We start from the raw sequence: 22,696 nt of genomic DNA on the forward strand, positions 1-22,696 counted from the left end.
AAAAGAAGATACGAGGCAGCTTTAGCAAGTAAGGTGAAAATAGATCCAAAGGGTTTCTACAGTTATATAAATAGCAAAAGGATAGTGAGGGATAAAATTGGTCCCTTAGAGAATCAGAGTGGACAGATATGTGTGGAGCAAAAAGAAATGGGGGAGATTTTGAACAATTTCTTTTCTTCGGTATTCACTAAGGAGAAGGATATTGGATTGTGTAAGGTAAACGAAGCAAGAAGGGTAGTTAATGGAAAGTATGACGATTAAAGAAGAGGAAGTACTGGCGCTATTAAGGAATATAAAAGTGGATAAGTCTCCGGGTCTGGACAAGATATTCCCTAGGACCTTGAGGGAAGTTAGTGTGGAAATAGCAGGGCCTCTGGCAGAAATATTTCAAATGTCATTAGAAACGAGGATGGAGCCGGAGGATTGGCGTATTGCTCATGTTGTTCCATCGTTTAAAAAGGGTTCTAAGAGTAAACCTAGCAATTATCGGCCTGTGAGTTTGATGTCAGTGGTGGGTAAATTGATGGAAAGTATTCTTAGAGATGGTATATATAATTATATGGATAGACAGGATCTGATTAGGAACAGTCAACATGGATTAGTGCCTGGAAGGTCATGTTTGACAAATCTTATTGAATTTTTTGATGAGGTTACTAGGAAAGTTGACGAAGGTAAAGCGGTGGATGTTGTCTATATGGACTTCAGTAAGGCCCTTGACAAGGTTCCACACAGGAGGTTGGTTAGGAAGGTTCAATCGTTAGGCATTAATATCGAAGTAGTAAAATGGATTCAGCAGTGGCTGGATGGGAGACACCAGAGAGTAGTGGTGGATAACTGTGTGTCAGGTTGGAGGACGGTGTGTAGCGGTGTGCCTCAGGGATCTGTACTGGGTCCAATGTTGTTTGTCATGTATATTAATGATCTGGATGATGGGGTGGTAAATTGGATGAGTAAGTATGCAGCTGATACTAAGATAGGTGGAGTTGTGAATGATGGCGTAGGTTTTCAAAGCTTGCAGAGAGATTTAGGACAGTTAGAAGAGTGGGCTGAAAGATGGCAGATGGAGTTTAATGCTGAAAAATGTGAGATGCTATATTTTGGTCGGACTAATCAAATTAGGACATACATGGGAAATGGTAGGGCATTGAAGAATGCAGTAGAACAGAGGGATCTAGGAATAATGGTGCATAGTTCCCTGAAGGTGGAATCTCATGTGGATAGGGTGGTGAAGAAAGCTTTTGGTATGCTGGCCTTTATAAATCAGAGCATTGAGTATAGGAGTTGGGATGTAATGCTGAGATTGTATAAGATATTGGTAAGGCCAAATTTGGAGTATTGTGCACAGTTCTTGTCACCGAATTATAGGAAAGATGTCAATAAAATTGAGAGAGTATAGAGGAAATTTACTATTGCCTGGGTTTCATCTCCTAAGTGACAGAGAAAGGTTGAACAAGTTAGGTCTTTATTCTTTGGAGTGTAGAAGGTTGAGAGGGGACTTGATAGAGGTGTTTAAAATTATGAGTGGGATTGATAGAGTTGACGTGGATAGGCTTTTTCCATTGAGAGTGGGGAAGATTCAAACAAGAGGACATGAGTTGAGAGTTAAAGGGCAAAAGTTTAGAGGTAACATGAGGGGGAACTTCTTTACTCAGAGAGTGGTAGCTGTGTGGAACGAACTTCCAGCAGAAGTGGTTGAGGCAGGTTCGATGTTGTCGTTTAAAATTAAATTGGATAGATATATGGACAGGAAAGGAATGGAGATTTATGGGGTGAGTGCAGGTCGGTGGGACTAGGTGAGAGTGGGAGTTTGGCACGGACTAGAAGGGCCGAGATGGCCTGTTTCTGTGCTGTAATTGTTATATAGTTATATGGTTAATAATGATTCCAGGATTGAGTGGCTTATTATATGAAAAGCATTTGATGGCTCTGGGCCTGTATTCACTGGAATTCAGAAGAATGAAGGGTGTCCTCATTGAAACCTATGGAATGGTGAAAGGCCTTGATAAAGTGGATGTGGAGAGGATGCTTCTTACGGTGGGAGAGTCTAAGACCAGAGGACACAGTCTCAGAATAGAGGGGCGTCCTTTTAGAATTGAGATGAGGAAGAATTTCTTTAGCCAGAGAGTGGTGAATCTGTGGAATTCATTGCCACAGGCGGCTGTGAGGCCAGGTCTTTGGGTAGAGGTTGATAGATTCTTGATTAATCAGGACATGAAGGGGCTTGGAGAGAAGGCAGGAGATTGGGGCTGGGAGAGAAAATGGATCGGCCATGATGAAATGGCAGAGCAGACCCGATGGGCTGAATGGCCTAATTCTGCTCCTATATCTTATGGTCTTGTGCGGTCCAGGGATCTGAACTTAGAAAACAACACAACTAGAAATAAATAACTCCGACCACAGCACAGAACACGTCCTTCAGCCCAGACCTTGTTTGTCTAGGACGACCAAGGGAAGTTGTTTTAATTTCGTCCCTCCCTGTAGTTTCCAAATTATATACATTCTTTCTTAATGTGATGGCGCCGAACTACGGTCTCGGTCGTGCTTGTGGCTCAGTCGTTTTCCAGGGTTGTAGGCATGGGATGGTTTTGGGGTCAGAGCGGGCATCGGCTCCCGGGTTCGCCAACTTTGTCTTTGGGGTTCATTCTCCAGCATTGACTCTCACCTCCATGCCTCGATCTCTGGACTCGCCAGCCTGGTGGGTCACCATTTCTTGTGTCTCCTGCCCGCATAGGAGTGGCACAGTCGGGTCAGAGCACTCTGTGGGACAAAGACCGGTGAAAACGAGCGATGGTGACCTCCTCCACCAGCACAACCCGGTCGGCAAGGCCTGGGATCGGAGCTCTGTGTGGGCAGGAGGCACGAGGGGTGGTGAACCATTCTCACCCGCCCCCCCGTGCTCCCCCTTAGAGTCCGGGCCTGGAGTTCTGGGTCAGTACTGAAGATTGGAGCACGGAGACAAAGTCAAGGCACGATGGTCGAAGCCTTGTGTCTGTGTGACTGGAGGAGGCCTGTCGTGGGGTTAGAGGCCCGTGTGTGTGTGTGTGTGTCTGTATCTGTGTGTGTGTGTGAGAGTGTGTGTGTGTGTGTGTGTCTGTGTGTATGAGCGAGTGGGCAGGGGAGTTGTTGGGAAGGTGGTAAGGGATCTGTAAAGGCCCACCAGCGCCTTTACTTCCTGAGAAAGCTAAAGAAATTTGGCCTGTCCCCTAAAACCCTCACTAATTTTTATAGATGCACCGTAGAAAGCATTCTTCTAGGGTGCATCACAACCCAGCATGGAAGTTGTCCTGTTGAAGATTGAAAGAAGCTGCAGAAGATCGTGAACACGGCACAGCACATCACACAAACCAATCTTCCGTCCTCGGACTCACTTTACACCGCACGCTGTCAGAGCAGTGCTGCCAGGATAATCAAGGACACGACCCACCCAGCCAACACACTTTTCGTCCCTCTTCCCTCCGGGAGAAGGCTCAGGAGTTTGAAGACTCGTACAGCCAGATTTGGGAATAGCTTCTTTCCAACTGTGATAAGACTGCTGAACGGATCCTGACCCGGATCTGGGCCGTACCCTCCAAATATCCGGACCTGCCTCTCGGTTTTTTTGCACCACCTTACTTCCCATTTTCTATTTATGATTTATAATTTAAATTTTTAATATTTACTATCAATTTGTACTCCAGGGAGTGTGAAGTGCAGAATCAAATATCACTGTGATGATTGTACGCTCTAGTATCAATCGTTTGGCGACAATAAAGTGCAACGTTTTGCTTGTTGTTCAGAAAGTTCAGGGTAAACTCATTATCAAAGTGGGTATACATCAACATCTACAACCCTGAGATTCATTTTCTGGCCGGCATTCACAGTAGAACAAAGAAATACAATGGAATCAGTGAAAATCTACTCACAAACAAAGCTGTGCCTTTGCGTTCTGTGCCATTCTGCTGATCATTGTGGGTACGCTATGTTGGCGCTGGAATGTGTGGTGACACTTACGGGATGCCCCCACCCTCCACCAGCACGCCCCTCGAGTTGTGTTGGTTGTCAACGCAAACTATGCTTTCCACCTGACGCCCAGCACCCAAGTGCAGTCGCAAAGAAAGCCCGGCATCGCGTCTACTTCCTCAGGGGCCTGCGGAGATGCGCCGTGGTGTCCAAAACCCTGACAGACCTCTATAGATGTGTGGTGGAGGGTCTATTGACTGGCCTGGTGTGGAAACGCCAATCTCTTTGAACGGAAAGTCCTTCAAAAGGCCGTGGACCCCGCCCAGTCCATCATGGGTAAAGCCCTCCCAACCATTGAGCACATCGACGTGAAACGCTGTCATAGGAAAGCAGCATCCATCATCAGAGACCCCCACCACCCAGGCCGTGCTCTCTTCTCGCTGCTGCCATCAGGTAGAAGGTACAAGAGCCTCAGGACTGGCACCACCAGGTTCAGGAACAGTTACCACCCCTCAACCATCAGGCTCCCGAACAAAAGGGGATAACCACACTCACTCGCCCATCCACTGAGATGTTCCCACAACCAATGATCTCACTTTAAAGACTCTTCATCTCATGTTCTCGTTATTTATTGCAATTTCTTTATATTTGCATTTGCACAGATAGTTGTCTTCTGCACTCTGGTTGATCTTTCATTGATCCTGTTTACAGTTACTATTCTATAGATTTACTGAGTATCACTCACAACACGGCTGGAGAAACTCAGCAGGTCGGGCAGCATCCGTGGAAAAGATCGGTCGACGTTTCGGGCGGGGACCCTTCGTCAGGAACCCAGCATCTGCAGATTATTTTGTGTTTACGGTTTACTGAGTATGCCCGCAGGAAAATGAATCTCAGGTACTCTGATAATAAAATTTACTTTGAACTTTGAAATAAACTTTCTGTGACGACCACAGCTCAGAAATCGGCTTGCTGTTACGGTCACTTTAAGGAGCAAGTTACAGGCTTCCCATTGGCCTCCGCCTGTCAACCTCGACCAATCACCGGCGAAAGCAGCGATATCGACAAATTCGCAGCCAATACGGCGCCTCGCTGGAAAGGAACGTCCCGCCCCTCCCCGCAGAGCGGCGCTCCCTCCGCCTGGACCCTTCCGGGAAAGAGGCGCTCCCTCGACGCCGGTCGGGTGCCAGCCTTGCCCTCCACCGGTGAAGGGGGAGCAGGGAGGGATCCCTGCCCGAGAAAGACCCGGAGCCCCCGCAGGGAGGGTCGGTGGGAGCTGAGCGGCCTCTGCTCCGTGTGTCAGCGCTGAGGAATGAAAGGAGCCCGGGTGATTTTGCAACGGCCTCTGGGGGAGTGGGGGGCAGCCATTCCACCTCATCCCGGCCGGCTGCTGGTGAGTCATGCCAACTGGGGGAAAGTTCAGGCGAGCTCTACCTGCCCGGTTGCAACGTGACTGAGGGATTCCCTGCGGCCCGGTAGTCGCTACCAAATATGGGCATGTGCGTCACTTGCTGGGCGTCTGATGTAATGCGGGCTTTCATTGTAAAGACACGGTGTTCATGTTGTAATGGATAGTTACAAGGCAAGGTTAATTATCAGATGTAATGTACTCAAGATTACAAACACGATGACATTTAGATTTTGGGGCAGGATTGCACCATTCCAATAGGAAGATTACAGCTTCACATTTCATCCTCTATCCTTCCTGTCCTTTACCGCCCTTCGAGGAGCATAGCTACAAAGACTGGGGGCCCTCCCGGGATACATCCATACCCGGGTAACCGTGGCGTCCATACGGATACATAACCTGCGACCGTCGGGGGACCGAGGGGATAAACGCCATCCTTGAGAGGGATGTGAACAATTTAGTTTGTGTTAGTAATTGTGTTAGTCACTGTTATGGTCTACACTTCTGATGTAGCATTGCAGAAACTGATTTGTAATAAAGGGTTTTTTTTGGGAAGAATACTGGTTACTCTCTGAGAGGGGAAAAAATCACCGAGTCTCTGTCTTATTACAGTGTGGAATAGGCTCTTAAAGCAACCCCCCCCCCCCGATTTAATCCTAGTCTACTCACGGGACAATTTACCATGACCAATTAACTGGCCAACCGGTACGTCTTTGGACTGTGGGAGGAAACCGGAGCACCCGGAGGAAACTCACGCGGTCACGGGGAGAACGTACAAACTCCTTAAAGGCAGAGGCGGGAATTGAACCTGGGTTGCTGGTACCATTAAGTGCTCGCGCTACTGTAACCCTTACGTTTTTTAAAAAAAAATTTCCACATTTTCCCCGGAGAAAGTTGACCCTTTCCACCATCCTCCCTTCCACCCCCCCCCCCGGCCCTGTGACGAACCCCTCAGATCTTGTACATTTCACACAAGCTCCCCCCTCCTGTTAAACTCCCACAGATATAAAGCTGCAGCTGTTGGTGGAGTAGGGATAGTAAAAAACCTCCATGGGCCGAATGGCCTGCTCCTGCTCCTGTATCGTATGGAAGCCCTCAGCAGGCCGGGCAGTGGATGTGTGGGAGAGTGAAGCAGTTAATGTTTTGGGTCTAAGAGAGGGAGGTGGGAGGGAGAGGAAAAAAGAAGAACAGGCCTTTCGGCCCACAGATTCTGTACTGACCAACAATCAGGCATTTACACTGACACTGTTCTACTCTCATTCCCGCCACCCCCACCCAATTCTACCCCTCACCCACATAACAAGGGCAACTAACCTACCCACCCCGATGTGGGAGCAACTACAGGGCCAATGGCAGGGTTCTTAGCAGCGTGGGTGAACAGGGAGATTTTCTGGGCCCACGTCCATAATCCCTCAGAGCTGCCGGGCAAGTTATTAGGGTCAAGGCCTAGGAGCGGAGGCTAGGCCATTCGTCACATCGAGTCCACTCTGCCATTCCATGGAGGCTGATTTATTATGCACCCCCCCAACCCTGTTCTTCTGCTGTCTCTTCCCCCCCCACCCCCCCCAGAAGCTTGGACATCCTGGTTACGCCAAGAACCAACCTAACAAACGAGGCACCCAAGTCACCCAAGGCTCTCGCAAACTTCTGAGGGAGCGCCATCACGGAGGGCCTGCTAATGGGTCGCATCGCCGTCCGGTATCGGGGGGGGGGGTGTCGGGAAACTGCAGAAACTTGTGAACACAGCCAACTCCATCATGGGCCCCCAACCTCCTGTCCTCCGACACCACCTTCAAAAGTTGAATCCATCACTAAGGATCCCCATCACCCAGGATATGTCCTCTTCTCACTGCTACCATCAGGTAGGAGGTACAGGAGCCTGAAGGCACACACTCAACGATTCAGGAACAGCTTCTTCCCCTCTGCCATCCATGAACACTACCTCAGTACTTTATCCCCCCATTATTTTGCCCTATTTTTCCACTGCTAATTTAATTTAATTTTTTAAAATATCTATTTCTAAGGATGATTTGCAGTTCTTATTTTCTGTTGGAATGAACTGCTGCCGCATTATGACAAATTTCACCGCATATGCCGGCGTTATTAAAGCCGATTCTGGCAAACCAGCCTGCCCGTTCGACGCCCCATCCAGCACCCCCACTGCCCCCGAACGCTCCCTCACTCCACCGCCGGTGAGCAGTGTCTGCACACCACATTTACTGACCCTGGGCTACTCTAACAGCCCCTCCCAAACCCTCCCGCCAAGGGCAGCGGGCCAGAGGGGAACGCCACCAGCCACAGGTTTCCTCCTGGTCACACAGCATCCCGTCGGACATCTGTCGCCGTCCCTTCAGTGTTACTGCGTCTGCACCCTGGGAACTCCCCCCCCCAACCTCCTCAAGGGGCAGTTAGGCGGGGGGCCTTGCCTGTGCCATCCTCTGGAAACAGGAGGACGCCCCACAGCGCGGAATGCCAGGCTTAAGGAGAAAAGAGATTAAAAATCTGGCACTTAACCACCCCCCCACCATCTCCACCATCACCCACTCCCTATCTCCCCAACACCCCAGCGCCCTCTTCCCACGGACAGGCGTGGTGATGGGGGCGGGCGAAGAATATCATGGGATAGGTGCAAGTGGGTGGACATGGCCCCGATGGGCTGAATGGCCTCGCCGGCGATTATAAGTGTAAACGCAGTGCGTAATGCTTTTTACAGCCTTTCCCAAACCTGTGCTGCCGAAGCAAGCCCGGGCGTGCCTGGGCAAGGTAGACAACTTCTGCCTGGTTCTGCCGAAGGGTCTTGGCCCGGAACGTCGACTGTTCCGTGGATGCTGCCCAGCCAGCTGAGTTCCTCCAGCATTTCGTGTGTGCTGCCGGATTTTCAGCATCTGCAGATCTCCTCTTGTCTGTGTTTAGAAAACCCCTTGTCCTACATTGTGGGCGACGCTTAAATTATGAATTGAAATTATATATAATATATACACAGAGGCAATTTCCAAAAAATGGTGCGTGATTGGGAGATTTCATGGTGATTTTCGTAATCAGCGGCCCAAAATCCATAAGATACACCTAAAGGTATTCCGGAAGCAAAATGTGTGTTGTTAAGCCCGTCCCCAAGCTCTCCCGAAACATCTCCACACTTATCAACAGAGGCTCTCTCCAAGGTTGCAGGGCCGATGTACTTGGAGCGAAGGAGGCAATCCCACCAGGGGCATATTTAGGATGGATGCACGTAGCTTTTCTCCCCAGGGTCGGGGAACCAAAAGCTAGACAAAACAGGATTAAGGAGGGGGGGAGGATTTATACGGCACTTGAGGACTATAAGGGACAGATATGGTGGTGGAGACGGGTACAGTAATACTTAACAGACATTCAACTCCCTCTGATTTCCCATCTCCTTCCCCTTCACCTGTGGTTAATAGACAATAGGTGCAGGAGTAGGCCATTCAGCCCTTTGAGCCAGCACCGCCATTCACTGTGATCATGGCTGATCATCCACAATCAGTACCCTTTTTCTGCCTTCTCCCCATATCCCTTCACTCCACTATCCTTAAGAGCTCTACCTAACTCTTTCTTGAAAGAATCCAGAGAATTGGCCTCCAGTGCCTTCTGAGTCAGAGCATTCCACAGAACCACAACCCTCTGTGTGAACAACAAGAATTCTGCAGATGCTGGAAATTCAAGCAACACACATCAAAGTTGCTGGTGAACGCAGCAGGCCAGGCAGCGTCTCTAGGAAGATGCTAGAGATGCTCTAGCGATCTCTTCCTAGAGATGCTGCCTGGCCTGCTGCGTTCACCAGCAACTTTGATGTGTGTTACCCTCTGTGTGAAAAAGTTTTCCCTCAACTCCGTTCTAAATGGCCTACCCCTTATTCTTAAACTATGGCCTCTGGTTCTGGACTCCCCCAACATCGGGAACATGTTTCCTGCCTCTATTGTGTCCAATCCCTTAATAATCTTATATGTTTCAATCAGATCCCCTTTAATCCTTCTAAATTGGTCCACTCTCCTTCCTGATCAGCCCTTGACCTTTTCCACCTATCAGCACCCAGCTTCTCACTTCATCCACCCTCCGACCTTCCCCCTCACCTGGTCTCTCCCCACCCCCCAACCCCACATCTCCTTATTTCAGTCTCTGCCCCCTTTCCTGTCCCGACAAAGGGTCTCGGCCTCGAATGTCAGCTGCTCGTTCCTCTCCATAGATGCTGCCCGACCTGAGTTCCTCCAGCATTGTGTTGTGTGTGCGCGCGCGTGCGTGTGTGTGTGTGTGTGTGTGTGCTGCTCTGGGCAGGCCTATGGATAGAAAAGATTTAATCAGCACCGCAAGCAAGAAGGGGCTTGGAGGGAGAAAGTCGGGCCTGTCTTTTTTTTTTCTCCAGAACGAGGGGTCACAGTTTGAGGATAAAGGGGAAGCCTTTTAGGACCGAGATGAGGAAAAGCTTCTTCACACAGAGAGTGGTGAATCTGTGGAATTCTCTGCCACGGGAAACAGTTGAGGCCAGTTCATTGGCTATATTTAAGAGGGAGTTAGAAATGGCCCTTGTGGCTAAAGGGATCGGGGATATGGAGGGAAGGCTGGTACAGGGTTCTGAGTTGGATGATCAGCCATGATCGTACTGAATGGCGGTGCAGGCTCGAAGGGCCGAAGGGCCTACTCCTGCACCTATTTTCTATGTCTCTATGTTTTCCGCAACAGGGGCACGAGAGCCTGCGGGTGCCGGAACCTGGGACGACACGCCGGATGCCCGGGGGTTGCTCAGAAGGTCAGGCAACGCTGGCGGATGGTTGGCGTTTTCGGTCGACACCCTTCGAGTGGACTGGAAAGAAAGTGGTGGCGGGGGGGGGAGGAGGGAGATAGAGCCGTGTACCACTCATCCATGCCTTCTAACAGACAGCAACAAACTCAAGAGTTGATCGAATTACACGCACATTTATTACTTGCAAGGGAAAGTCTACCTCCGTATCAGAGTCAGATTTAATATGTTGTGAAATCTGTTGGTCAGCAGAACAATGCAGAACGTAATAATAATGACTAGAAATTAGAGTAAGGATATATATATAGGCATCTGTTAGTCTCATGAGACCATGGATTTGCGCCTTGGAAGGTTTCCGGGGCGCAGGCCTGGGCAAGGTTGTATGGAAGACCAGCAGTTGCCCATGCTGCAAGTCTCCCCTCTCCACGCCACCGATGTTGTCCAAGGGAAGGGCATTAACCATATAACAATTACAGCACGGAAACAGGCCACCTCGGCCCTTCCAGTCCGTGCCGAACTCCCACCGACCTGCACTTGGCCCATAACCCTCCATCCCTTTCCTGGCCCATACAGCTTGGCACCGGTGTCGTCGCAGAGCAATGTGTGGTTAAGTGCCTTTTTCAGGGACACAACACGCTGCCTCAGCTGAGGCTCGAACAAGCGACCTTCAGATCAGTAGACCGACACCTTAACCACTTGGCCACGCACCAACAATATATGTATAAAGTTAATTTAAATAAGTAATGAGGTAGTGTTCACGGGTTCAATGTCCATTCAGAAATCGGAGGGCAGAGGGGAAGAAGCTGTTCCTGAATCACTGAGTGTGTGTCTTCAGGCTCCTGTACCTCCTTCCTGACAGTAACAATGAGAACAACGCATGTCCTGGGTGATGGGGCCGGGGGGGGGGGGGAATTGGCCAAATGTAGGGAAATGGAGCTCAGATGGGCAGTTGTGTCGGCACGGAATAGTGGGGCCAAGGGGCCTGTTTCTGTGCTTTCTCCTTGAGACAGGCACGGGGTTGTCAGACATGCAGAAACGGAGGCCAGAGAACTGAGAGGGGCTCTCATTGGAACCTATCGAATGCAAAAGGGCCTCAATAGCGTGGACATGGAGAGGGTGTCTCCAGTAGGGTGTGTGTGTGTGTGTGTGTGTGGTAAGTCTTGAACCTGAGACTCAGAATACAAGGACGTCCCTTCAGAAGAGAGCTGAGGAGGGATTTCTTCAGCCAGTGGGTCGTGAATCTGTAGGAATACATTGCCACAGGCGGCTGTGTGGGGGGTGGGGAGGGTGCAGTAGATATATCTACAGTGAGGGCTGATAGGTTTCTGAATAGTCAGGGCATCAAAGGTTAAGGGGAGAAGGCAGAAGAATGGCGTTGAGGGGGATAATAAATCAGCCATGATGGAATGGTAGCAGGGACTCGATGGGCCGAATGGCCGGGTTCTGCTCCTGTGTCTTTTGGAAATCTGTGCAACCTGTTGCCGCAGAGTGCCGTGGAGACCAGGTCACTGGGCGTATTTGCGACAGAGGCTGGTAGGTTCTCGATTAAGGGTGACAGGGAGAAGGGAGGGGGATGGGATTGAGTTAAAACAATCAACCAGGTTTGAATGGAACAGTAGATTCAATGGACTGAATGGCCTATTGCACAGCGCTGGAGGGAGGTGGGCAAGAAGCGGACGGGTCGGGTCGGAGCTCCAGAATCCCCAACCACCCACACAGAACTTGATCGGCCCCGCAGGTTGTTTGGTTAGCGGGGATGTCCGATGCGTCCAATCACCGCGATGTTGTCATCGGCCAAGTAAAAACGGGGGGTGAAAGTGGGAGAGGGAGGCGTGCCGACAGGGTAGACAGGGAGCTGGAGGGTGGAGCTGAGGGAGGATAAGCGGACAGGAGAGGTTTCGGAGAGTGGAGTGGGGTGTTGTTGGAGGGAAAGGGTATCCGAAGTGAGGGTGCTTTGTAGAGTGGGGGTGTTCAGGTGGGAGGGTGTTATAGAGTGGGGGTGTTCAGGTGGGGGTGTTATAGAGTGGGGATGTTCAGCTGGGGGGTGTTATAGAGTGGGGGTGTTCAGGTGGGGGTGTTATAGAGTGGGGGTGTTCAAGTGTGGGGTGTTATACAGTGGGGGTGTTCAGGTGGGCGAGAGTTACAGAGTGGGGGTGTTCAGGTGGGGAGGTGTTATAGAATGGGGTGTTCAGGTGGGGGGTGTTATAGAGTGGGGGTGTTCAGGAGGGGGGTGTTATGGAGTGGGGGTGTTCAGTTGGGTGGTGTTATAGAGTAGGGGGTGTTCAGTTGGGGGGGTGTTATAGAGTGGGGGTGTTCAGGTGGGGGCTGTTATAGAGTGGGGGTGTTCAGTTGGGAGGTGTTATTGAGTGGGGGTGTTCAGGTGGGGGGTGTTATAGAGTGGGGGTGTTTAGGTGGGAACTGTTATAGAGTGGGAGAGATCAGGTGGGGGGTGTTATAGAGTGGGGGTGTTCAGGTGGGGAGGGTGTTATAGAGTGGGGGTGTTCAGGTGAGGAGGTGTTATAGAGAGGGGGTGTTCAGGTGGGTGGGGTGTTGTAGAGTGGGGGTGTTCAGGTGGGGAGGGTGTTATAGAGTGGGGGTGTTCAGGTGGGTGGTGTTATAGAGTAGGGGGTGTTCAGTTGGGGATGTTATAGAGTGGAGGTGTTCAAGTGGGGATGTTATAGAGTGGGGGTGTTCAAGTGGAGGTTTTATAGTGTGAGGGTGTTCAGGTGGGGAGGTGTTATAGAATGGGCGTGTTCAGTTGGGGTGTGTTATAGAGCAGGGGTGCTCAGGTGGGGTGTGTTAGAGAGTGGGGGTGGTCAGGTGGTGGGTGTTATACAGTGGTGGTTTTCAGTTGGGGGGTGTTATAGAGTGGTGGTGTTCAGGTGGAGGGAGTTATAGAGTGGGGTTGTTCCGGTAGGGGCGTTATATAATGGGGGTGTTCAGATGGGGGAGGTGTTCAGGTGGAGGCTGATGTAGAGTGGGGGTTTTGATGTGGGGTGGTGTTATAGAGTGGGGGTGTTCAGTTGTGGAGGTGTTATAGAGTGGGGGTGCTCAGGTGGGGGCTGTTATAGAGTGGGGGTGTTCAGGTCGGGAGGGTGTTAAAGAGTGGGCGTGTTCAGGTGGGGGGTTTTATAGAGTGGGGGTGTTCAGGTGGGAACTGTTGTAGAGTGGAGATGTTCAGGTTGAGAGGGTGTTATAGAGTGGAGGTGTTCAGGTGGGGGTGTTTTACAGTGGGGTGTTCAGTTTGGCGGTGTTATAGAGTGGGGGTGTTCAGGTGAGTAGGTGTTATAGAGTGGGGGTGTTCAGGTGGGAGGTGTTATAGTGTGGTGGTGTTCAGGTCGGGAGGGTGTTATAGAGTGGAGGTGTTCAGGTGGGGGTGTTTTGGAGTAGGAGTGTTCAGGTGGGGGTTGTTATCGATTGGGGGTGTACAGATGGGGGGTGTTATAGAGTGGGGGTGTTCAGGTGCGGGGTGTTATAGAGTGGGGGTGTTCAGGATGGGGGTGTTATAGAGTAGGAGTGTTCAGATGGGGTGTGTGTTATAGAGAGGGGGTGTTCAGGTGGGTGGTGTTGTAGAGTGGGGGTGTTCACGTGAAGAGGGTGTAATAGAGTGGGTGTATTCATGTTGTGGTTGTTGTAGAGTGGGGGTGTTCATGTGGGGCTTTTATAGAGTGGGGGTGTTCAGGTGGGGTGTATAGAGTGGGGGAGTTCAGCTGGGGAGGGTGTTATAGAGTGGGGATGTTCAGGTTGGGAGGTGTTATAGAGTGGGGGTGTTCAGGTGGGGGGTTTTATAGAGTGGGGGTGTTCAGCTGGGGAGTGTTGTAGAGTGGGGATGTTCAGGTTGAGAAGGTGTTATAGAGTGGGGGAGTTCAGGTGGGAGGTGTTATAGAGTGTGGGTGTGTTCAGCTGGGGAGGTGTTATGGGGTGGGGGCGTTCAGGTGCGGAGGTTGTTATCGGGTGGGGTTGTTCAGGTGGGCGGTGTTATAGACTGCAGGTGTTCAGGTGGAGGGTGTTATAGTGTGAGGGTGTTCAGGTGGAGGGTGTTATAGAATGGGCGTGTTCAGTTGGGGTGCGTTATTGAGCAGGGGTGCTCAGGTGGGGGGTGTTACAGAGTGGGGGTGGTCAGATGGGGGTGTTATAGAGTGGGGGTGTTCAGGTGGGGAGGGTGTTATGGAGTGTGCGTGTTCAGGTGGGAGGTGTTATAGAGTGGGGTTGTTCAGGTGGGGAGGGTGTTATAGAATGGGCGTGTTCAGTTGGGGGATATTATAGAGTGGGGGTGTTCAGGTGGGGTGTATAGAGTGGGGGAGTTCAGCTGGAGAGGGTGTTATAGAGTGGGGATGTTCAGGTGGGGAGGTGTTATAGAGTGGGGGTGTTCAGGTGGGGGGTTTTATAGAGTGGGGGTGTTCAGCTGGGGAGTGTTGTAGAGTGGGGATGTTCAGGTTGAGAAGGTGTTATAGAGTGGGGGAGTTCAGGTGGGGAGGTGTTATAGAGTGGGGGTGTTCAGCTGGGGAGGTGTTATGGGGTGGGGGTGTTCAGGTGCGGAGGTTGTTATCGGGTGGGGTTGTTCAGGTGGGCGGTGTTATAGACTGCAGGTGTTCAGGTGGGGGGTGTTATAGTGTGAGGGTGTTCAGGTGGAGGGTGTTATAGAATGGGCGTGTTCAGTTGGGGTGCGTTATTGAGCAGGGGTGCTCAGGTGGGGTGTGTTAGAGAGTGGGGGTGTTCACGTGAGGGGTGTTCAGGTGGGGTGTGTTATACAGTGGTGGTTTTCAGTTGGGGGGTGTTATAGAGTGGTGGTGTTCAGGTGGAGGGAGTTATAGAGTGGGGGTGTTCCGGTAGGGGCGTTATATAATGGGGGTGTTCAGATGGGGGAGGTGTTCAGGTGGAGGCTGATGTAGAGTGGGGGTGTTGATGTGGGGTGCTGTTATAGAGTGGGGGTGTTCAGCTGGGGAGGTGTTATAGATTGGGGGTGTTCAGGTGGGGGCTGTTATAGAGAGGGGGTGTTCAGGTTGGGAGGTGTTATAGAGTGGGCATGTACAGGTGGGAGGTTTTATAGGGTGGGGGTGTTCAGCTGGGGAGTGTTGTAGAGCGGGGATGTTCAGGTTGAGAAGGTGTTATAGAGTGGGGGTGTTCAGGTGGGGGCAGTTATAGAGTGGGGGTGTTCAGGTGGGGGGTGTTATAGAATGGGGGTGTTCTGGTGGGGGGTGTTATAGAGAGGGGGTGTTCAGTTGGAGGGTGTTATAGAGAGGGGGTGTTCAGGTGGGAGGTGTTATAGAGTGGGGGTGTTCAGGTGGGAGATGTATAGAGTGGGGGTGTTCAGGTGGGGGGTGTTGTAGAGTGGGGGTGTTGAGATCGGGGGTGTTATAGTGTGCGGGTGTTCAGGTGTGGGGTGTTATAGAGTGGGGGTGTTCAGTTGGGCTGTGTTATAGAGAAGGGGTGTTCAGGTGTGTGTGTTAGAGAGTGGGGGTGTTTAGGTGGGGGGTATTATAGAGTGGGGGTGTTTAGGTGGGGGGTGTTTGAGTGGGGGGTGTTACAGTGTGCGGGTGTTCAGGTGTGGGGTGTTATAGAGTGGGGGTGTTCAGTTGGGGTGTGTTATAGAGAAGGGGTGTTCAGGTATGTGTGTTAGAGAGTAGGGGTGTTTAGGTGGGGGGTGTTCAGGTGTGGGGTGTTTAGGTGGGGGGTGTTATAGAGTGGGGGTGTTCAGGTGTGGGGTGTTTGAGTGGGGGGTGTTATAGAGTGGGGGTGTTCAGGTGTGGTGTGTTATACTGTGGGGGTGTTCAGTTGTGGGGTCTATAAGAGTGGTGGTGTTCAGGTGGGGGGTGTTACAGAGTGGGGGTGGTCAGATGGGGGTGTTATAGAGTGGGGGTGTTCAGTTGGGGTGTGTTATAGAGAAGGGGTGTTCAGGTGTGTGTGTTAGAGAGTGGGGGTGTTTAGGTGGGGGGTGTTCAGGTGTGGGGTGTTTAGGTGGGGGGTGTTATAGAGTGGGGGTGTTCAGGTGTGGGGTGTTTGAGTGGGGGGTGTTATAGAGTGGGGGTGTTCAGGTGGGGAGGGTGTTATAGGGTGGGGGTGTTCAGGTGAGGAGGTGTTATAGAGTGGGGGTGTTCAGGTGGGAGGTGTTATAGAGTGGGGGTGTTCAGGTGGGGAGTGTGTTATACAGTGAGGGTGTTCAGGTAGGTTGTGTTTTAGAGCGGGGGTATTCAGGTGGGTGGTGTTTTAGAGCGGGGGTGTTCAGGTGGTTGGCGTTTTAGAGTGGGGGTTTTATAGAGTGGAGGTGTTCAGGTGGGGTGTGTTATCGAGTGGGGGTGTTCAGGTGGGAGGTGTTATAGAGTGGGGGTGTTCAGGTGGGGAGTGTGTTATACAGTGAGGGTGTTCAGGTAGGTTGTGTTTTAGAGCGGGGGTATTCAGGTGGGTGGTGTTTTAGAGTGGGGTTGTTCAAGTGGGGGTTTTATAGAGTGGAGGTGTTCAGGTGGGGTGTGTTATAGAGTGGGGGAGTTCCGGTGGGGCTGTTATATAGTGGGGGTGTTCAGATGGGGGAGGTGTTCAGGTGGGGGCTGTTTTAGAGTGGGAGTGTTGAGGTGCGGTGGTGTTATAGAGTGGGGGTGTTCAGGTGTGAACTCTTATAGAGTGGGGGTGTTGAGGTGGGGTGGTGTTATAGAGTGGGGGTGTTCAGGTGTGAACTCTTATAGAGTGGGGGTGTTCAGGTGGGAGGTGTTATAGAGTGCGGGTGTTCAGGTAGGGGGTGTTATCGAGTGGGGGTGTTCAGGTGGGGGGTGTTATCGAGTGGGGGTGATCAGGTGGGGGGTGTGTTATAGAGTGATGGTGTTCAGGTAGGTTGTGTTTTAGAGCGGGGGTGTTCAGGTGGGGAGGGTGTTATAGAGTGGGTGTATTCATGTGAGGGGTGTTGTAGAGTGGGGGTGTTCAAGTGGGGGTTTTATAGAGTGGGGATGTTTAGGTGGGGGTTGATATAGAGTGGGGGTGTTTAGATGGGCGGTGTTATATAGTGGGGGTGTTCAGGTGGGGAGTGTTATAGAGCGGGGGTGTTCAGGTGGGGAGTGTTATAGAGTGGGGGTGTTCAGATGGGAGGTGTTATAGAGTGGGGGTGTCCAGGTGGGGAGGGTATTAAAGAGTGGCGGTGTTCAGGTGAGGAGGTGTTATAGAGTAGGGGGTGTTCAGGTGGGTGGTGTTCAGGTCGTGAGGGTGTTATGGAGTGGAGGTGTTCAGGTGGGGGTGTTATAGAGTCAGAGTGTTCAGATGGGGAGTGTGTTATAGAGTTGGGGGTGTGCAGGTAGGTTGTGTTTTAGAGCGGGGGTGTTCAGGTGGGTGGTGTTGTAGAGTGGGGGGTTCACGTGGGGAGGGTGTTATAGAGTGGGTGTGTTCGTGTGGGGGGTTTTGTAGAGTGGGGGTGTTCAAGTGGGGGTTTTATAGTGTGCGGGTGTTCAGGTGGAGGGTGTTCTAGAATGGGGGTGTTCAGTTGGGGTGTGTTATAGAGTAGGGGTGCTCAGGTGGGGTGTGTTAGAGAGTGGGGGTTTTCAAGTGAGGGGTGTTATAGAGTAGGGGGTGTTCAGGTGAGGAGGTGTTATAGAGAGGGGGTGTTCAGGTGGAGGGTGTTATAGAGTGGGGGTGTTATAGAGTGGGGGTATTCAGGAGGGGGGTGTTATAGAGTGGAGGTGTTCAGGTAGGTTGTGTTTTAGAGCGGGGGTGTTCAGGTGGGTGGTGTTTTAGAGTGGAGGTGTTCCGGTGGGTCTGTTATATAGTGGGGGTGTTCAGATGGGGGAGGTGATCAGGTGGGGACTGTTGTAGAGTTGGGGTGTTGAGGTGGGGTGGTGTTATAGAGTGGGGGTGTTCAGGTGGGGAGTGTTGTAGAGTAGGGATGTTCAGGTTGGGGGGTGTTATAGAGTGGGCGTGTTCAGGTGGGGGGTTTTATAGAGTAGGGGTGTTCAGGTGGGGGGTTTTATAGAGTGGGGGTGTTCAGGTGGGGAGCGTTGTAGAATGGGGATGTTCAGGTTGAGAGGGTGTTATAGAGTAGGGGTGTTCAGGTGGGGAGTGTTGTAGAGTAGGGGTGTTCAGGTGGGGAGGGTGTTGTAGAGTGCGGGTGTTCAGGTGGGGGGTGTTATAGAGTAGGGTTGTTCAGGTGGGTGTGTTAGAAAGTGGGGGTGTTCTGGTGGTGGGTGTTATAGAGTGGGGGTGTTCAGGTGTGGGGTGTTATACAGTGGGGGTGTTCAGGTGGGGGGTGTTATCGAGTGGGGGTGTTCAGGTGGTGGTGTTATAGAGTGGGTGTGTTCAGGGGGGGAGGGTGTTATAGAGTGGGGATGTTCAGGTGGGAGGTGTTATAGAGTGGGGTTGTTTAGGTGGGGGTGTTATAGAATAGGGGTTTTCAGTTGGGGTGTGTTATAGAGTAGGGGTGTTCAGGTGGGGGGTGTTATAGAGTGGGGGTGTTCAGGTGGGGTGTGTTATACAGTGGGGGTTTTCAGTTGGGGGGTTTACAGAGTGGGGGTGGTCAGGCGTGGAGGTGTTACAGATTGGGGGTGTTCACGTGGGGGCTGTTACAGAGTTGGGGTGTTCAAGTTCGGAGGTGTTATAGACTGGGCGTGTTCAGGTGGGGGCTTTTATAGAGTGGGGGTGTTCAGGTGGGGAGGGTGTTGTAGAGTGGGGTTGTTCAGGTGGGGGATGTTATAGAGTAGGAGTGTTCAGGTGGGGGTGTTATAGAGTGGGGGTGTTCAGGAAGGGGGTGTTATAGAGTAGGAGTGTTCAGGTGGGGGTGTTATAGAGTGGGGGTGTTCAGGAAGCGGGTGTTATAGAGTGGGGGTGTTCAGGAAGGGGGTGTTATAGAGTGGGGGTGTTCATGTGGGGAGTGTGTTGTAGAGTGAGGGTGTTCCGGTAGGTTGTGTTTTAGAGCGGGGGTGTTCAGGTGGGGGCTTTTATAGAGTGGGGGTGTTCAAGTGGGGGATTTATAGAGTGGGGTTGTTTAGGTGGGGGGTGTTTAGATGGGGGTTGTTATATATTGGGGGTGTTCAGGTGGGGGTGTTATAGAGTGGGGGTGTTCTGGCGGGAGGTGTTATAGAGTGGGGTTGTTTAGGTGGGGGGTGCTATAGAGTGGGAGTGTTCAGATGGGGAGGGTGTTATAGAGTAGGGGTGTTCAGGTGAGGGTGATATAGAGTAGGAATGTTCAGGTGGGGGTTTTTATATAGTGGGGGTGTTCAGCTGTGTAGTGTGTTATAGATTGGGGGTGTTCAGGTGGGGAGGGTGTCATAGAGTGGGGGTGTTCAGGTGGGGAGGGTGTTATGGAGTGGGGGTGTTCAGGTGAATGGGTGTTATAGGGTGGGGGTGTTCAGGTGGGAGGTGTTATACAGTGGGGGTGTTCAGTTGAGGGTGTTCTAGAGTGGGGATGTTCAGGTGGGGGGGTGTTATGTACTGGGGGTGTTCAGGTCGGAGGTGTTATAGAGTGGGGTGTTCAGGTGGGAAGTGTTATAGAGTGGGGGTGTTCAGGTGGGGGGGTGTTACAGAGTGGTGGTGTTCAGGTGGAGGGTGTTATAGAGTGGGGGTGTGCAGGTGGGGACGGTGTTATAAAGTGGGGGTGTTCAGGTGGGGGGTGTTACCGAGTGTGGGTGTTCAGGAGGGAGGGTGTTATAGAGTGGGTGTGTTCAGATGGGGGAGGTGTTATAGATTGGGGGTGTTCAGGTGGGGGCTGTTATAGAGTGGGGCTCTTCAGGTGGGGAGGTGTTACAGAGTGGGGGTGTTCAGGTGGGGGCAGTTATGGAGTGGGGGGTGTTATAGAGTGTGGGTCTTCTGGTGGGGTGTGTTATACAGTGGGGGTGTTCAGTTGGGAGGTGTTATATAGTGGGGGTGTTCAGATGGTTGAGGTGTTCAGGTGGGGGCTGTTGTAGAGTGGGTGTGTTGAGATGGGGTGGTGTTACAGAGTGGGGGTGTTCAGGTGGTGTGTGTTAGAGAGTGGGGGTGTTCAGGTGGGGCTGTTATAGAGTGGGGATGTTTAGGTTGGGGGCTGTTATAGAGTGGGCGTGTTTAGGTTGGGGTTGTATAGAGTGGGGGTGTTCAGGTGGGGGGTGTTGTAGAGTGGGGGTGTTGAGATCGGAGGTGTTATAGTGTGCGGGTGTTCAGGTGTGGGGTGTTATAGAGTGGGGGTTTTCAGCTGGGGTGTGTTATAGAGAAGGGGTGTTCAGGTGTGTGTGTTAGAGAGTGGGGGTGTTTAGGTGGGGGGTGTTCAGGTGTGGGGTGTTTAGGTGGGGGGTGTTATAGAGTGGGGGTGTTCAGGTGTGGGGTGTTTGAGTGGGGGGTGTTATAGAGTGGGGGTGTTCAGGTGTGGTGTGTTATACTGTGGGGGTGTTCAGTTGTGGGGTCTATAAGAGTAGTGGTGTTCAGGTGGGGGGTGTTACAGAGTGGGGGTGGTCAGATGGGGGTGTTATAGAGTGGGGGTGTTCAGGTGGGGAGGGTGTTATGGAGTGTGCGTGTTCAGGTGGGAGGTGTTATAGAGTGGGGTTGTTCAGGTGGGGAGGGTGTTATACAGTGGGGGTGTTCAGGTGGGGAGGGTGTTATGGAGTGTGCGTGTTCAGGTGGGAGGTGTTATAGAGTGGGGGTGTTCAGGTGGGGTGTATAGAGTGGGGGAGTTCAGCTGGGGAGGGTGTTATAGAGTGGGGATGTTCAGGTTGAGAAGGTGTTATAGAGTGGGGGAGTTCAGGTGGGGAGGTGTTATAGAGTGGGGGTGTTCAGCTGGGGAGGTGTTATGGGGTGGGGGCGTTCAGGTGCGGAGGTTGTTATCGGGTGGGGTTGTTCAGGTGGGCAGTGTTATAGACTGCAGGTGTTCAGGTGGGGGGTGTTATAGTGTGAGGGTGTTCAGGTGGAGGGTGTTATAGAATGGGCGTGTTCAGTTGGGGTGCGTTATTGAGCAGGGGTGCTCAGGTGGGGTGTGTTAGAGAGTGGGGGTGTTCACGTGAGGGGTGTTCAGGTGGGGTGTGTTATACAGTGGGGGTTTTCAGTTGAGGGGTGTTATAGAGTGGTGGTGTTCAGGTGGAGGGAGTTATAGAGTGGGGGTGTTCCGGTAGGGGCGTTATATAATGGGGGTGTTCAGATGGGGGAGGTGTTCAGGTGGAGGCTGATGTAGAGTGGGGGTGTTGATGTGGGGTGCTGTTATAGAGTGGGGGTGTTCAGCTGGGGAGGTGTTATAGATTGGGGGTGTTCAGGTGGGGGCTGTTATAGAGAGGGGGTGTTCAGGTTGGGAGGTGTTATAGAGTGGGCATGTTCAGGTGGGAGGTTTTATAGAGTGGGGGTGTTCAGCTGGGGAGTGTTGTAGAGCGGGGATGTTCAGGTTGAGAAGGTGTTATAGAGTGGGGGTGTTCAGGTGGGGGCAGTTATAGAGTGGGGGTGTTCAGGTGGGGGGTGTTATAGAATGGGGGTGTTCTGGTGGGGTGTGTTATACAATGGGGGTGTTCAGGTGGGGGCAGTTATAGAGTGGGGGTGTTCAGGTGGGGGGTGTTATAGAGAGGGGGTGTTCAGTTGGAGGGTGTTATAGAGAGGGGGTGTTCAGGTGGGAGGTGTTATAGAGTGGGGGTGTTCAGGTGGGAGATGTATAGAGTGGGGGTGTTCAGGTGGGGGGTGTTGTAGAGTGAGGGTGTTTAGGTGGGGGGTGTTTGAGTGGGGGGTGTTACAGTGTGCGGGTGTTCAGGTGTGGGGTGTTATAGAGTGGGGGTGTTCAGTTGGGGTGTGTTATAGAGAAGGGGTGTTCAGGTATGTGTGTTAGAGAGTGGGGGTGTTTAGGTGGGGGGTGTTCAGGTGTGGGGTGTTTAGGTGGGGGGTGTTATAGAGTGGGGGTGTTCAGGTGTGGGGTGTTTGAGTGGGGGGTGTTATAGAGTGGGGGTGTTCAGGTGTGGTGTGTTATACTGTGGGGGTGTTCAGTTGTGGGGTCTATAAGAGTGGTGGTGTTCAGGTGGGGGGTGTTACAGAGTGGGGGTGGTCAGATGGGGGTGTTATAGAGTGGGGGTGTTCAGGTGGGTGGGTGTTATGGGGTGGGGGTGTTCAGGTGGGAGGTGTTATAGAGTGGAGGTGTTCAGGTGCGGAGGTTGTTATCGGGTGGGATTGTTCAAGTCGGGGTTGTTATAGACTGCAGGTGTTCAGGTGGGGGATGTTATAGAGTGGGGGTGTTCAGGTGGGGTGTATAGAGTGGGGGAGTTCAGCTGGGGAGGGTGTTATAGAGTGGGGATGTTCAGCTGGGGAGGTGTTATAGATTGGGGGTGTTCAGGTGGGGGCTGTTATAGAGAGGGGGTGTTCAGGTTGGGAGGTGTTATAGAGTGGGCGTGTACAGGTGGGAGGTTTTATAGGGTGGGGGTGTTCAGCTGGGGAGTGCTGTAGAGCAGGGATGTTCAGGTTGAGAAGGTGTTATAGAGTGGGGGTGTTCAGGTGGGGGGGGTGTTATAGAGTGGGGGTGTTCAGGTGGGGGCAGTTATAGAGTGGGGGTGTTCTGGTGGGGTGTGTTGTAGAGTGGAGGTGTTCAAGTGGGGGTTTTAATAGAGTGGGGGTGTGTAGGTGGGGGATGTTATAGAGTGGGGGTGTTTTGATGGGGGGTGTTCAGGTGGGAGGTGCTATAGAGTGGG

General features: G+C 52.0%; 1 protein-coding gene across 2 annotated transcripts in view; it reads left to right on the plus strand.

Annotated features, from left to right (window-relative positions):
• Positions 1-5,137: 5,137 nt before the first annotated feature.
• Positions 5,138-22,696, plus strand: part of LOC140189242 (fos-related antigen 1-like) — a 52,210-nt gene continuing 34,651 nt past the window's right edge. Inside the window, exon 1 of one of the 2 annotated variants that reach the window (XM_072245928.1) lies at positions 5,138-5,332. In XM_072245928.1, coding sequence (XP_072102029.1) covers positions 5,252-5,332 — 81 coding nt within the window. In that variant the 5' untranslated portion in view covers positions 5,138-5,251. The remainder of the gene's footprint in view (positions 5,333-22,696) is intronic. The other variant, XM_072245929.1, reaches the window with a different exon arrangement.

Source organism: Mobula birostris, chromosome 28 (genome assembly GCF_030028105.1).
Source record: "Mobula birostris isolate sMobBir1 chromosome 28, sMobBir1.hap1, whole genome shotgun sequence".
NCBI classification, from domain to species: Eukaryota; Metazoa; Chordata; class Chondrichthyes; order Myliobatiformes; family Myliobatidae; genus Mobula; species Mobula birostris.